The 16757-nt window shown below is 37.6% G+C and overlaps 1 protein-coding gene across 5 annotated transcripts in view; it reads right to left on the minus strand.

Annotated features, from left to right (window-relative positions):
• DIP2C (disco interacting protein 2 homolog C) overlaps positions 1-16757 on the minus strand; it is a 316678-nt gene that overhangs the window by 60593 nt on the left and 239328 nt on the right. For all 5 annotated transcript variants that reach the window (XM_079299679.1, XM_079299678.1, XM_079299680.1 and 2 more), the window contains 9 exons: positions 16559-16623; positions 14714-14807; positions 14477-14596; positions 13495-13609; positions 9481-9620; positions 7764-7900; positions 5371-5579; positions 4446-4560; positions 110-311 (listed from right to left, as the gene is read on the minus strand). In XM_079299679.1, the coding sequence (XP_079155805.1) occupies positions 110-311; positions 4446-4560; positions 5371-5579; positions 7764-7900; positions 9481-9620; positions 13495-13609; positions 14477-14596; positions 14714-14807; positions 16559-16623 (1197 nt within the window). The remainder of the gene's footprint in view (positions 1-109; positions 312-4445; positions 4561-5370; positions 5580-7763; positions 7901-9480; positions 9621-13494; positions 13610-14476; positions 14597-14713; positions 14808-16558; positions 16624-16757) is intronic.

Here is a 16757-nt window from a genome sequence, read left to right on the forward strand (position 1 = left end):
CTGATGATGCTGATTCTCACCTGTATCAGCAATTACTTGATTTTTCTCCCTTACAGTATCATAAGCACACAGCACAAAATCACAGTCCTTTGGCCTTCACTCCTCTTACCTGGTTGCTTTTGCCTTGGTTTAGGCAGGTTTGTCACACAGGTGTGGGGACACATCAGCACGTTACAAGGATGCAGAGACCCTTCCAGGAAGAGCTGTTTGGTTTCTGACAAGTGAATCCCTCCCAGGGGTGTCTTGGGAAGTGTGTTTGCTGGGACAAGTGCTAGGCAGTAGACTCCCACTTGATGAATGCTGTCAATTGCCTAAAAAACACACAGGAAGTCAATTTTAATGAAAGGCTAATTTTTCATCATTCTAATAAGCATGTGTTGTTCTGAATTACTGCATAAAACAGCCCTAATAATTAACTGCCAATGGAAAGACACTTCAGCTATGTCAGTGATAAGGAGGTTCTTTTCACTGGGAACAGGTGGATGGAAATGTTCTTACACTCATTCCAGCAGATAAAAAATCAGCCAAAAACCTGGTGATGAATGCACACAAATCCATTAGGAAATGCTACCTTCTTATCCCTCTTAAGCACACATTAGTAGCAGATACCCTGGAGATTTTTGACATAGATGGGCTGTCAGACCACATGAAATTGCTTTTAAGCTGTGCACTTCTCAGAGCTAAAGTTCAAAGGATTCCTATCAACTTAATATCCAGTCCATCTTTCTGAGCAAGGCAAAATTTCAAATAACCCCTATATCTAATGATGTATGCAGCTTGTGAATATTTTTAATTTTTTTATAAGGTAATAACTCTTTCATTCCCTGATGACAGTGTAAAAGATTTTCAGGCAGGAATGAAAAATATCTAAGGGAAAACTATGAAATTATTCACTTGAAAAAAAAATCTGTTGGACAAAAACCTGAAAAAGCAGTATCTTTGAACCATATAACAACCACATTCACTGCCTGATGTGCTAATTAAGCTATATCACTTTCAAGAAAACTGCAGCATACAGTATCTATGTGATTTATTGAGTTAAATATGAATATCCATGCACATAGATTTTAATTCCCCACAGATTTAAAGGATTTATTTTTCTTATAATGGCAACAAAAATTGAAGCAAGTGTGTTAGAAAACAAACTTCAGGCATTTACGTAAACTGAGAAACAAATTACAAATAGCAACTCTAATGAGTAGTTAAATGTTCAAAAATATAATTTAGTTATCTTGGTTTTAATTTTAAACTGTGAGAAAAGTTAATTGATATGTGTTCTGCCTTGAAGATACAATCTGTACTCTGAGAATCAAATAATCACTTACAGTTATGTATGTACTAAAGTGTAGACCAATAAATTACTGATTATTTCTACAGACTAAGCAATGCTTTGCTTTTGGCTTCTGTTTGCTCCATTTCTTATTGATTAACTGCAAAATCTCCTAAGAAAGAATAATAAAATGATGACTCATTTAAAAACATTGGAATTTTAGCAGTTGTAGCTCTCACAGCAGAACTGGAAGACCTTGCTGCTGGTCTACAGACCCACCCAAAAGATCAGCAATAGTGAAATATTTATGGCAGCCAACACACAATGTCTCGTGTTTCTGGCAGAAACCATCATAACCCACTAATCACAATGTTATTTGTAGGTTCTGAAAAACAGTGATAAATCATAGGATCCTCACCTGACATCAGCTTGAAGGAAAACCATACATGGCAAGTAACCACTTTTACTCAAACATAAAACTCTGTGGCTCCTACAGATGCTGAATGGAAAGCAATATCCAGCTGTGGTAAGATGAGGGGTGTATGCAATGATGCCCCAGTAACTTCTGAACTGTCTCTAAGAGATATATCTGCTACACAATGCCACATAAATATCATGGGTCATTCAAATCTGTCCCCTTTCACACCTTTGAGTTTGGCACATATCTGAAGCAGGGAATGACTTTGTCACAAGGATGACAACTGGTGAACTGAGCCTTAATATTGTGAGGGAGAAGAGTACCAGTCCATTTTAATATTGCTGACATTTATGCCTCTTGATAAGACGGCCTGGTTTTTGAAATGACTCTGTCCAGCAGGAATCAAACAGTATCTGAAATCTCTGTCCCTCTCTCTCATTGTAAAAATGAACAAGATATACCCAAACTTATGGAGGGTCCAGACTGCCATGTTGTTTGAGCTGAGGAAACATCTCATTCTGATACAATTCTCTGGGTAAACACTCTCCAGTGCTGCAGTAGATCTCCTGGCTTTACCTCGTCCTGTCAAGGCCTGGCACTGGTAAAAACATCCAGTCTCCCACAGAGGGACCACAGCCCTTGCTGAAGGGTCAGATCAGTCTGCAGCAGGTGAGTTTCTAGGATCTATTTGACCGAACTGCTGGGTGATCTGGGATCTTCACCCTTCTACTCTCAAGAAACTCCATTCCCAGCCTGACCACTCCCTCCCAACCATCCCTCTGCTAAAGCCCATAGATGCAGTCCAGCATAGTTCCACAGGTGCAGCAGTTCTACCATCCTTCAGCCCCCTGCCAAGAGACAGATGGGTCAGAAGAGTTAGAATACGTGCAAACCACTGAAAAAACTGGTTTGGCAAATTGAGACAGCTCAATTGCAGGGAGACAGCAAAGCACAGCAGAAGCAGGCAGAGCAGGAGAGGGCTGGCACAGGACAGCACTCACGGGGTGTCAGACAAATCACAAATAGTGTTAAAATCAAGCAGTAATTTGATAGTCTGTTATCATGGGCTTCACTGAGAGTCATGACACAGGCTGTAATATTGTTATGTTGTGCCTTGCTAGCAGATGATTCAGATACAGCTGGTTACCACTTCCTGACATCTGTCATTAAAACTCGGACTGGGAAGAGGCACAAAACATCCCACATGTTCCTGGCTTCTGTCCTTCACCTCTGCTCTCAGCTGTGGTGGAGACAGAAACTTCTTGTTCACATAGTGGTGCATGCCAGAGCTGCAGGCTCCACACGTGAGTGATGAAAGCAGCCACACATGTGTGTACTTTGATACATGGCCATGTTCTCAGACACTGCTAGAACTGCATCAGAATAACAGGGCTGGCTCTTGGCTGGAGTATTGGGACACAGGATTCCTGCAGTTTCAGTGAAGAACTCTACTGGCTATGATTGTGTAAGACATTAGTTCTGTAAGAGTCACAAAGATGTTTCACTCACAAAACAGGACAAGTGTTAAGTCCAGAGTTTCAACCCTTTTAGGAGCCTGCTACTTGACAAAAGCATGGGTAATCTAAAGCCTCTTCTGCAATAGTTGCCATAGGTGCTACCAGTTGTTTCAAAGGTTTTCTGTGTGATGGCAAGCTAAAGGTTCTATCTTGGCATTAATTTACATCTACTGTGAATATGAGATGACTCTCACTGTATAAAATGTAGCTGCCTTTTGAATCAAGAGAGCAAATAAGCCTGTCTTGAGATGGATGAAATCTTATTTGTTCAGTTTCTTGAAGGATACAGTAGATAGATTCCCTTTCTTATCTAGTAAAATTCAATGATGAATGAAAGCACCTCTGAATTCTGTGGGAACTTTCTATTTGGCTCTTAGGTAAAGCAAAAATTATGTCAATATATTTACTGAGAAGAGCTCTTGCAGAAGGACAAAAAGGAAGCAGGAAAAGGAAGTAGACAGAGTTGAGACTACTTCACAAGGTAGCAACAAACAGACTTAATCTGACTATACCTCCATTAAATCTATTGCTTTTGAGTTTGAATTGGCTTAACCACAGAGATGGAAGATGACCCTGTGTAAAGTATCTAACTTTTTTTGTGTGGACATTAAGAGTTGAAAGAACCACTGAGTATAGTACTGATATTGCTGAAATGGGATTCTTTGCAATAGGTGTCCTTGAGAAAATAATCTCAATATAGATACCTAGATCTGAGCTAATTAATCACTTTCCTTCATTTCAGTGGAGAGAAATTGGGATTTTTAGGCCAAGTTTCATTCAGATTATTTTAGCTATCAACATGGTATACTGGAAGTACATCATTCACTCTAACCCATTAAAAAAAAAACAAAACATCTGGATGAGGCCAACTCTGTATCCATGCTTATAACTGTTTAGTAAGAGACTCTGGTAGCTTTTGACAGTAAGAGTATATTATGCATTAATTAATTAATTAATTAATTCTCTTTTCAAAGCAATGAATGACTATATCCATATAAACCATATGCTCCTCTCTCATTGCTATTATTTACTTTAATTCATTCCTGTTTTCTTTTAGCATTTTGATTAGGAAAAGGATCACCCTCTGGGTGTATTCCAGACAGGAACTGTCACTCAAGTGCAAGGTGGATTAACAATTACTCAAAGAGAAATGTCACTTACCTTAGGGGTCTGAAAGATCAATAAAAAGAATATCAAGCAAGAAAAAAAAAAGCTTCCAAATGTACATATAGAGCATTACCTGGAGAACTCTACTCATCCACTGAAAACTGTCTTCTTCTGTGGAATCAGGCCTTTGCTCAGCAACAATTACTATCCTTTCATCATGCAGCACACTCACGGAGAACACTGCTATTCTATAGGAGGAGAGAAGAGTATTTAGTGCCAGGAGAGAGGGAAAATCCTGTCTTCTGCATTAATCTTCTATAACTCTGATTTCATTTTCTAGTAGGTAGGCTCCTGGTATGTCAATTAGTAATATATTTGTGGGGAAAAAGCTATCAGAACTGTTTTGGATAAGTTCTGGAGTTGAAACATCAGGCTTTGCTCTACAGTCCTGTATATACAAGCATAATGTCAGAGCAGGATTGAGAAGTGAACATTCTTGTAATAAGAAAAGCACTACATTTGGGTCACACCAAGGTTATTGCTAAGATGTTATATAACAGCCTGCACAAGCACCTTCCTTGGCCCATCTTAGAAGATGGCAATTGCAGCATCATTTTGTGAGAGGTCTGACATGTGAAGAAGTGTGAGCACATGCTGTTGCATGAGGCTCTTCAGAAGTTTTAGATGTCTCCTGCTCAGTTTCAGCACATGAGGAAGGTCACAAAAAGAACCACTTTCACATTCAAAAACTTCGGTGTAAGGCATATCAGAAATGTTAAGTTCACACAGAAAGGCTCCTGCTGAGCCAACCCTCAGAACTAACCAGTTGCTCAACTGGAAACTTCAGTAAGCATTGTTTCAATACCTTGGTACCCAAATTCTGCCTCAACATTACCTTGGGCTTCCCTCAACTGTCTCCTGGTTCAGGCAACATGAACAGAACTGGAGGGAAACTACAATGCAGATCACACACTGCTTTCTGAAAGCATATGGATCATTTACATTTCATCCAAACAAATAAAGATTTCTACATAATGTAAGAAAAGAAAGCAACAAACCTCCCCCTGTAGACAAATTTCATGGGTTCCACAGCCAGTGCTGTTGCTACAATGTCATCAGCATTATGTCTTCTTCCACTGACAACCATCAAGCCATCCATTTTGCCAATAACAAAGACAAGTCCACCTGGTCCTATAAAGCCTAGAAGCCCAGTCCTTATAAAAGGATATTCGGTGATAGGGCCACCAGAACTGGTCATAGGAAACACCTGCAAAACAGAAACATGAGTCTTCAGTTCTATACACTGAGATCAGGCTGCAAAGTATTTCAGGCATTTCTCTCAGATGGCTATTCTGAAACAAAGTAAATAGGTCACTGATGATGCTCCTTATCCTTCACTGACCATAAAGAGAGTGCCAGGAAACTCCTACATTCGTGTTTACCTGAGTTCCAGCAAATTTGATCCCACTCTGTTTACCATACACGTTTTCTGTACCTGTGAGTCTGTAAATCATTTATGAACTTAAAAACATGTAAAATCAACATCAAGAGTATTGAATAAAAACCCATGCTGAGCAGACTGCTAACCCAAGGTGCTGTGTGCAGGTTAACTGACAGCTTAACTCATGAACATTTCAGCAGAGGCTTTTTGCAGTACCTCATGCCATTTCCAGCACAGTGTAAGAAATAGACAGTCTAGTAGTAAAGCTATTTTAAGGTACAGCATAATAATGACTCTTTCATCTGACCACATTTTCATTTAAGGTCAATTAAGTTCTCAGAATACTGGTGATAATGTCTTCTGTAGCACACCTGGAAGTGAAAATACATCCCTATAGGGCACTTCTCCAAATGTCTGAACACCAGACATACATGACTTCCACAGACAGATTCCTATGGCTTTTTCTATCCTAATTAGCACAGTGTTATCCTTTTGGCATGAGAGCCACTCTGAGCTGCATTCTGACACAACTACACTTTCCTGCAGTCATTTATTTAAACTGAAATAGTCTAAATGCAAAAAGACAATGGCAAGTAGAACACCATGCCAATATAGCCTTCTTGAAGACTCATCTAAAAAGAAAGGTCAAATTCTGCTGCCAGACACCCATGGGTGACTATTATTGAACAGATTTAATCCTTATACATCCTTGGCCATAATTCATTTCAGGAACACTTTTACACTCTAATACTCTAAAACTCTTTGACACTCTAATACCTGCGACATGAATCACACAGTAAAACAGAATAGAGATCCACTTGGAGAGGACACTTAAGAACATACTTAACTTTAAAACAGAGTGGTCCTGCTCACTCAATGGCAGTTTATTTGCTTAGCATTATGAATAAATCTAAATCAGTCTAAATACACTGTTAAACTGCTGACAGTTATGAATTATGAATGATATCACAATTACTGCAAGTACTACAAAATGAACCTAAATACCTTCCTACCCTGAAGTATGTAAAATCCAGGATGATCACTCACATTGGGTATTGCCAATTGTACTTGCAGCATAAAAATCAATTATCAACAAATCACAGCAGCAGCCTAGTAGGATTCCTGACTTCAACAGTAGGATGTAGAATCATATCCACTTGTCTCCATTACTTGTATAATGTGCAGTGTTTACAAAATTCAGTTCTGCATTTTGCAGGAGATTATTAGTCACATTAGTCTATTAAAAGTTGTAATATCTGAGATTTTTTTAAGGGAAACCTAAATGTATTAGTGTTAATTTCTGCCATAAGTATTAAACGAGAAAGAATTGTAGCTTAAAAATCAATTTTTTTCACTTTTTCTCTTATTTGTTCAGCCTTTCACACTGTCCTCAGCAGAATTTAATAATAAGTGAGCAGGTACTACAGAGCTACCAATACAGCTGTGTGCACTAGGGTCAGAAAAGAGATTCCACAAAGCCAAAAAGCTTTCACCTAATTCAAACAAAACCAGGTGGGGACTAAATAGGAAAAGGTTTCTCTGTTCTTCAGATACCTCTCTTGAAGACTACATCTGTTAAGATTCTGTATAAATACAGAACCTATCTTAATGCTCAAAGTGCTGTGGAAATGTTGAAAACTGCTTTCTAGAGATACCAATCAGCTTTCTTACTGATTGCAATCATCTAATTCTGCACACAGATTTATACAACATTACCTTTTGAACTAGGTCTTTCTTAATCCTTTCCTTCTGATTTTTTCAGTTCCTGGTATCTTATTGGAATATTGAAGTAAAAGCTCTTCAGAGCCAAAACTAAATTCACATAAAGATCTACTATTGCACTTAATAAAATGGGATTCAGATTATCTGGCTAGAATACAGTGTCCAAGCCACAAGCATTGATTAATATTGCTATTCTTACACTCTTAATATCAATGCTTCATGTCAAATATTACCTTGAAACAGAAAAAGTTCAAAAGGAAGGATTTTATGTACTTTTGGTCCACTTACCTCAAAAGTATTTTTGGTCATGCCCGAGAGTCCATAATATGATGTGCCCGTTGCAATAGCACATACACAAAGTTCTCCTATTTCATCTGTTTTACAGAGCTGAGGAATTCCATCTGGCTTCACTGAACACATTATAGCTAGAGGGAGAAGAAAGGAATTCAAAAGATATTATAAAATGAACCATAGAATAACAGAAATGCTGTGAGAAAGACATCATGGTGGAGATGACATAAACAAGCAAATTATATGTAGACTAATGTATAATAATCAGTTTCTTGAACATTACTGTGTTCAACATTATTGTGGCTTTCTATTATAAATAATATATATATAAAGAATGAAGGGATCTTTAGGCAAACTCAGTCTTTACATTGATAACAATACCAATTTGCCCTGCTCTCTGAAACTGCAGTTCATCTGTAATACTGCTGTGAAATGTGATTGTGCTCCCAGCTTTGCATACTGAAAACCAGATTTGCCTCAGTCAGCAAAAAATGAAATACCCTGATGGAGCCCTTGATAATTACTATACAGCCAGGGAGGCAGGCAACCAGGAAATCCACCTCTGAGAAAGCAGCAAACCATATGAAAGATCAAGATATTCCAGCAGACTAATATTGTTGTTTTACTGAGAATCTATCAGAGCTCAGACTGCCTCTGTCTGATCTTATAGGCCTGCAGAGACAGCAGGAGCTAAGCAGGAGGGATTAGAAAGCACTGGTCTGAGAAAGAAGCAAATTTTATGTCAACCATTTGAACAAAAACCAGGAATTCCGCTTTAGCTATAATCTCTGGAGTTGGAGTACAGTCTTGGTAGATTTTTTACTTGTGAAGAGGATATGATGATCAAGGGAAAGAAGAGAGGAATCAACATATCTTTTAAGTACAAGGGTACAAAATCCTGAACGACCTTTCTCTCACTTGGGATAAAGCAGAGTGTGCACTTTCATTAAATTATCAGAACCTAATACGAAATTCAGGATGGCACATCAATTACAATACCTTGCATGACAACTGTTAAACAACAACCAACCATATCTTCCTTTATGTTAAGCGGCACAACTGAAATTTTGTAAGACACATCATTATGTTTTATTGCTGTGGTCCATAACAAGCATTCTCTTATGAATAAATACAGTATTAGGCTTTTCCATACCATCTTATTTAAAATGTAGCTGTCTTATGAAAAGTGTTCTTTTCCTCTTTAGAAGCACTGGTTTCAGTTTGAATTTATCAACACGAACTTTTCAGTCATATCTCCTCTATCTAGTAACTGGATGATAGCACAAGACCTTTGTTCTGCAAGCTTTCAGATAGCAGTTCCATTGATCCTTAGCATAGCCTATGAAAACTTTCCCTATTGAAACCTTTTGTCTTGATTGGACTTATGGATAGTTATAGTCACAGTACTTTAACTTCCTTCTTTTCTCTACCAACACATCACAGCTAAGGAACAGATGTTCTGATGTGCTGGCAGGTTGTTTAATACATGCTGCTAATGCAAGCACAGACAGACACTGAGGTAAATGCAGACAAGAAATCTCAGGATTTCCAAACCATGACATTTTGTAAGGTAATGCTTTTGGACTAAAATGTTTTCAAGGAACATGTAGTCCCAAAGCTTTTAGTCCAGTAACAAAGTATGCTCACCTGCAACTTTCTACTGCCAATTACTTAAATTGATGAATCATAATCAGTTTCAAAGGAAGTTTCTCACCTCCTGGCATCACTAAGCCAACATCCTGGACAGTCAGGACAGACAGCTTTTCTTCAGAGTCCACTCGAATCACTCCATAAGTGAGACCATGCATGGACAGAACTCCTCTTCCTGGAGGCTGGTTGCTGTCATCTGTTGGCCTACAAACATGGGTTAGAGCAACACAGCACCATCAGGCAGGTGTAAACATTTACTTGTGCTTAATGGACTACTATTGCAAATACTCCTCTGTTTCAAGAGTTTAAAATTTCCCCTTTCTCACTCCCCTATTAGGCCTGAAAAATCCTTTTTTTTAGTCATGTCTGAGCAATTACATTTTATCTCTCTTTTATATCTCTTTTTTATCTCATTTTTTATCTGTCTTATTCACCCACATATATGGGGCTGTTGAGGTGCAAGCAACCCCTAAAATATACCCAAAACAGCCTGTATTTAATTTTCAAAAAAATTTAAAAAGATTGCCTTACTGCCCAAGTAAAGAGCTTTTACCTCATTTTTTAAATACTGAAAGATGGTGCAGATGATGTGGAAGGAAACTGCACTACAAATACTTGGAACTGATCAGTAAATAAATTGATAAATTCTATATGTTCTATATATTCTATTCTATTTTGAGGCAACCTGGCACAGATTTACTGTCAAGTATCTGTGGAAGACACAAGGACTTTACCATCTTCATTTTAGTGCATATAATTGAATTCTTCCCATTCTAATTTACCACCTGAAAATTAAAACAAATTACACCTTCATCAGTCATGGTCAAAGTGTTGTGGATGCAGCCTCTAGGTAACGCCTCAGTTTGCTCAGATTCATCATCCACATGCTGTAAAATCCCACAGCATCAGCACAAGATGCCTGCCAGCTTGTTTCAGTATAAAACCACCTGCTGCACCAGTGGATACAATTATACCTATGGAGAGTGTGCTTGAGTAAATGAGTGTTGACATATGCAAGTTTCCAAGTCAGGGGAATGTGTCAGAGCTTTTCATGTCTGGAAGGACTCTTGCACTGTCCTGCATTTTAAAATGCAAAACTGGAAGGTGATGTGGTGCTGATTTGAGTTCAGATTATGCATCTATGAAGAGCAGACTCCAACTCTTTTCAGAATGGATGAAACAGCCAATTTTTAGCTCACAATTCTGCATTTTTCCTAGATACTCCATCATAACACAACTATTTTTTTTAACAGATAATGTCCTTTGATGTGACATTTCTCCTCTGCTGTGCTTGAAATAGTAGATGGGCCTCAGCCAGTCCTGCTCATGTAAGCCTTGCCCTGATGGGTTCTATAAATTTCAATTAATAGGTTTTATGAGCCATATTTCTCAAGTGACATTGTCAACAAAGAAGGATGTGAGCACGCTTGAAAATGCATTAGAGCATAACAAATGGTGCTAGTAAACAAGCACCTGTGATAAATAACACTCTCATCATGTAAAAGGAACTTTCAGTGACATTATTGATCAACTTTCTCTCATCCCTGCTCCCCAAAACATTTTTGTCTCATGAGAAGAAAGGTCTCCTGCAGGCTTCTCACAGACTTCCAGAAGCAGAGGCCATCTGGACTTTCATCACATCCATTTTCTTGCACTACTTACTTATCAGACAAAGCATTTTGAGAGCAGCTCCTACTACCATGTACAGATACAATCAATTTGACCATGGCTTTTTGCCAGCCACTTAAATGGGAAAAAAGCCTGTCCTTAAACTTTTGCATTCCAATAAGCAAGTGGGTTCAGACTAATAAGCAATAAACCGAAGGGGAATAACATGAATTATTTGCATTGCACAATTCTTTGCATATTAGGCTTTGTGATTCAGCTCCAAGGCTGAAGTATCTCTAGTCTATTACTGCCTTTTTCTAAACTATAAGGCCATTTCAACTAAGAACTGGTTTTGTTACTCTTCCTTGTAGGAAGTTCAATAAAAATACACCATAGATTTTGAAAGAGTCAGAGCATTAGCAGGGAGCTCTCTGGATCTCTGCTCTGCAGGGAGTCATTTTAATGCATACTTCAGCAGTAACTCTTTGGAAATTGTATGATAATGACTTTACTGTCAGTGGAGATGGCTTGAACAAAATGAAAAATACTACATCTCCCAAGTTCATCTAGCATTATCCTACCATTAAACAGAGTTCAAATAAAAGAATATGTGTTCAGTAACACTCACCACAGTAAGAACTGCTCTGTAATTACACAGTGATGCACTGAAGATAAAAATGCCTATTTTTTTATTTTGAATTATCCACAATGTTATGTGATAATAATTTTTTTTTTTTTTTGGTAAAGTCTCAATGCTAGTTAAATTGGAAATGAAATTTCAGTGCTTCAGAGAGCTACAGGCACATAGCTTATAGAAAGGGCACACCAGCCATGCCATTATGAAGTTCTCCCACTACATAACCTGTGATTTGGGCCAAATTTTCCAGGGTCAGCCCAGGAAATTAAAAACCTGCTCAGTGCTCAGCTAAGCAATGTCTGCTGCCCATTCACTTCCTCTCTGAACTTACAGGGAAGAATTCATTCCAAGGGACCAAAGACCTGCACAGCCAATGGCAGGGAAATCCATCTAAGGGTAAGACACTTGGTACTTTTTGTATAAAGCTGTGAACAGACTGGTGGAGCTGAATAAAGGGCTCTCTGAAATCCCACAGTTCACAGAAAGACAACTAACCTGGACTGGGTAAGTCCCTGATGGATTGCTTTCAGATGTTCTAAACTAATAATGAGGTGGCTGAAAATCAACCACACTCTTGGCCTCCTGTCCTTCTTCCTGTAAATGTTCTGCTGGTAAGCTAATTGAAAATCTAGTTAAATTTCATTTGGACAGTGTATTTAGGAATTTGTGGCAGGAAGTATTTCACTTAATGCTATTTTAGTGCTTTACACGTTTATACTGCATGTTCTAACGTGAAACAATTATAATTGGCTGCAGAAACATGAATTTAAAAACAAAGTGCTTACTGTTCAGTTTGCAGTTTTTGGAAAACTCTGCCAAAACAGACAATACTTACACCATTTATTGTGTGCTACAGCACTCCTGACAGGATATAGCTGCTAGAGTAAAGTCTTATGGGAGGCTGAGGGTGCTGGGGGGCTCAGCCTGGAGAAAAGGAGGCTCAGAGGGGACCTTGTCACCCCCTACCACCCCCTGAAAGGAGGCTGCAGCCAGATCAGTCTCTTCTCCCAAGTAACAAATGACAGAACAAGAAGAAATGGCCTCAAGTAGTGCCAGGGGAGGTTCACATTGGATATTAGGAAAAATTTATTCACCCAAAGGGTCATGAAGCATTGGAACAGGCTGCCCAGGGAAGAGGCTGAGTGAGACACCATCCTTGGTATTTAAAAGATGTGTGGAAGTGACACTCAGGGACACACTTTAGTGAAGGCTTTGCAGTGCTGGGTTAATGGTTGGATTTATTGATCTTAAAGGTCCTTTCCCACCTGAACAACCCTGTGATTGTATATACATAAGGCTTAACAGTTTTTGTAGCATTTAGCAGTTTCAGTGGAATTTATCTATTTTACTTGTAGTCATAAATCCCTCAAAGAGCATTTCCAGATGATTACTGAAAGTCTGTGAATGGTTAAAAAGTGCCTGTCAGCCAAAACCAACCTACAGAATATCATAATTCTCTCTAAACAGAGTATTTAAGAATACGATTTTCCTCAATGGCAATTCCACTTAATTTTCTCATTTTAATTAATTTTATGCTTACAGATGCATTTTTACATTTTTATTTACAGAATTTGCTTTTGCATTTCAACTTATTTAATTTAAAATTAGATAAAATTACAGCAAAGGGAGCCATAAAGCATTCTGAAGTTAAATCATTACCCTAAAAATTCTTCTTGTATGTCTTCCTTGGACATAAACAAATTGCAAGCTATACATATCATATAGAAGTTAAATATGCAGATTCATATTTAAATTTATTTTTTCTTCTTCTCCTTTTTCAAATTACCACACATTCACATTCAGTGGGTCTATTTTCACTGGTGTAACACATACCTTCTAATAGCCACAGTGAGAGCTTCTGGTGAACTAGCACAGGGACAAATGACCTCCTGCCTTAGACCTTTACTTTGGAAGACATTGAGAAATGCATCACAGGAAGAAATGGACCCTAGGGTAAAGGAAAAAAAGAACAGAGGAGAAAAAAAATATTTCTGAAGTGATGCTATTCAAATTGCAAATTTACTGTTTGAAATACAGGTTTTTCATGACAAATAATTTAAAAAGTTTTCAAGTCCATTTCATGTCCATTGGGAAATACATCATAGCTGCTACAACTATACATATATATATATATATATATATATATGCAGTTGTGTATATGCATACAAGGTATAAAGATTAAATTTTGAACATTAAATCTTTTCACTATGCTTACATAGAAAAAGCCATTACTGCTAGATTTACAGTATCAATTTCATTGCAGTATTCCTTTTTAGGATGAGGGAAATTAAGGATTTAATTCAGAAATTCCAAACAAACTACTGAAACCAGCAGAACACCTGTATGCTGGTATCTTAAATAACACAGAGAAACAGCTCATGCTGTTAATTATCATGAATTGATTCAGATGTGTTTCTCTAGAGTAGCATAAGTATTCGCCTAAAATTCTCAGTTATTTCTGCATCTGAAAACTATCATTTAGAGGAAATGTTCTGATCTTTTCTATAGCTTAAGGTCTTCATTGCTTCAACTTTCATAGACACAGTATTTATACATGACTGTGATGTTAAACAAAACTGGATTTACTGTAACTTACAAGTTTAGAATATCAAGTTTGTTTCAGGATGAGCTAAAGAAAAATATACTTTGAAAAAAATCCCATATTGATTATAGTTTCCATAAATGTCACACAGTTTGTAGTAGACAGACTGCATATTTTGCAAATATTTTAGCTAAGATGGCTGAAGATTGAAGCTTTATATGCAAGAGAGAACCCCCTTTCTGTTCTCTCCTGTACTGGAGCAGCACAGCTTACATGGGTTTGCACCATCAGCCACAATCAGCATCCTCAGGGAGGAGAGGTTGATGTCCCTCTGGTCTCGATGTGCCACCAATGCCCAGTGCATGTCTCTGGACTTCACACAGGCAACTTTTGCTGCAACAACAATGAGAAAATTACTAGCACACCATATAAAAGCTAGACAGCTGTGTTATCAATTTGCACTTTTGATTTTGGCTCTCAAGCAGACTTTTGTACATTCTTGTTCCTTACCTTTGTATTGACAGACTTTTTGTATCCATGACAGTGGATTCACTTTCATTAAGGAGTATGGAATACTTATGACGTGCATCATGTTCATGACACTCTGAAATAAAAAAGATAAAAGGGTTTTGAACAAAAATTGAGGCACCTACTCTTACTGTGTTATGGTCAGGGGCATCTATGTAAATCACTCTGTACTTATTTCACTTTCAGTGTTGGCATTCATATTTTCCTATCTACTACCTACATTAAGATGAAACAGACACCCATTTGCCAATAATTAAGGATTAAGGATTTAGACTAATCAGATAATAACTTTTATGCAGCACTAAAAAGAAACATTTTCTTTTGATTCATATTTGAAGAGGGTCACTGTAAATAGAAAAAAAAAAATTAAAAACATCGAGTGAAGAATATCTCCACTTTTGCTGTGCAGTAAAATATTATCCCTAGACCTGATAAACTGCCATATATATGAACAATGTGCTAAAAAGGACAAAAGCAGCAAGATGTCTATGGAAATCCATCTCTGGGAAGACTAAAAGCTAGCAATGGCAGTGGGGCACAAATTATTTAAAAGACAGGAGACAAAGAAATTGAAATCCTAGACTAAGCAGAAATCAATCTATTTTAACAGAAAATAAATGAAGGAGCTTTTAGTCCCTCTCCAAGTGAGCTAATTCCAGTATTTTCAAAAAGGTCATGAAAAGTTCCAGGAAGTTTAGAAAAAGCAGCTAAGTGAAACAAATGACAAATCCAAAGCTGATCTCTCAGTCTGATCCCATCAATTGCATCAGTGATTTCTCAGTGTTAAACAAACAACCTGTAAATGAGCTGCTGCTTTAATTCTGTTAGCATTTAGAAATATCTCCTGAGGGCAACACACCTCCCCTCATAACAGCTCAGGTTAAATACAGTATTTGTTTTGGAAAACCGAGGTTTAAGAAAGGTTAAGTGTCCCAGTGGATTAGTCATCTAAACACTTGGAGAACTGCAAATATAGTTCTCCTTTCAGTCTGGCACAAGCATAGGTACAGGAAAACAGAAAAAAAAAAAAGAAGTCCAGAACAAGATTAATTGGAAAGGAAGGCACAGAAAAGCTCTATTAGACTCTTGCTTTCAACCAGTGACAAAATGGGCTTCTAACACCAGATTCTTATGGGTGTTAAACCTAATAGTTTCTGCTTCAGAAATGTTATTACTACAGTTTGATAGTAAGAACAGCATGACACTGCATGGGAAAAAATATCAGATCATTGGGAACCCCCAAACAATGACCCTTCAAGACTTGACATCTGATCTTAAAATGATCAGTGATTAGTAAACATTTTGTCAGTTACTGATTGCAACAACTCCTAAAGAAGCAATCCTTAAAAATATGCCAGTTGTCTCCCATGTCAATTGAGCAAGACATTCAACTATCAAGTAGAAAATTAATACAATTTATTAAGAATATTTACTGTTAGCAAAAACACCTGAGGGTGGGAGTTTTGACAGGGAAGCTAGTCAGGGGCAGTAGAACTATGTCACTGGATCATATCCCTACAGAGGCAAGTACTAATTTGCTTTGTTTCTGCTATAAACTTTGATCTCAAAATCACATATTGGTGAGATAACATGATAAGAATGGGATCACAGTACTTGACATGATACATAAAAACACACTGACATCTTTACCATGCTCATTAAGGGTAAGTGCACTAGGAGAAGATCATGGGTTTAAATTACATTTATTTTGCTTTCAAAGCAAACTGTATTAGAAGACACTGTAGGACATCCCAGTTTGTGACAGCACTAAGCATATTAGGTTAGTTTATTTTCAAATACTCAGAGAGAATAAAAAAACATACTTACTGTAAGAATTCCATGCCACAAACCAACATCCTTCTTGAAATCTAGTACATTCACAATTGTTTCAGCTGTCCAACAAAAACAAAGCAGAATTTATTTTTTAGAACATGGCATTCACCCAAGGCAAACCCATTCAAAGGAAGGAAGACTCAGTATAACATGACTGATGACCTCAAAGGTTAACTTTCAAAGCAAATCTCCA

The sequence above is a fragment of the Erithacus rubecula genome, assembly GCF_903797595.1.
Source record: "Erithacus rubecula genome assembly, chromosome: 3".
Lineage (NCBI taxonomy): Eukaryota > Metazoa > Chordata > Aves > Passeriformes > Muscicapidae > Erithacus > Erithacus rubecula.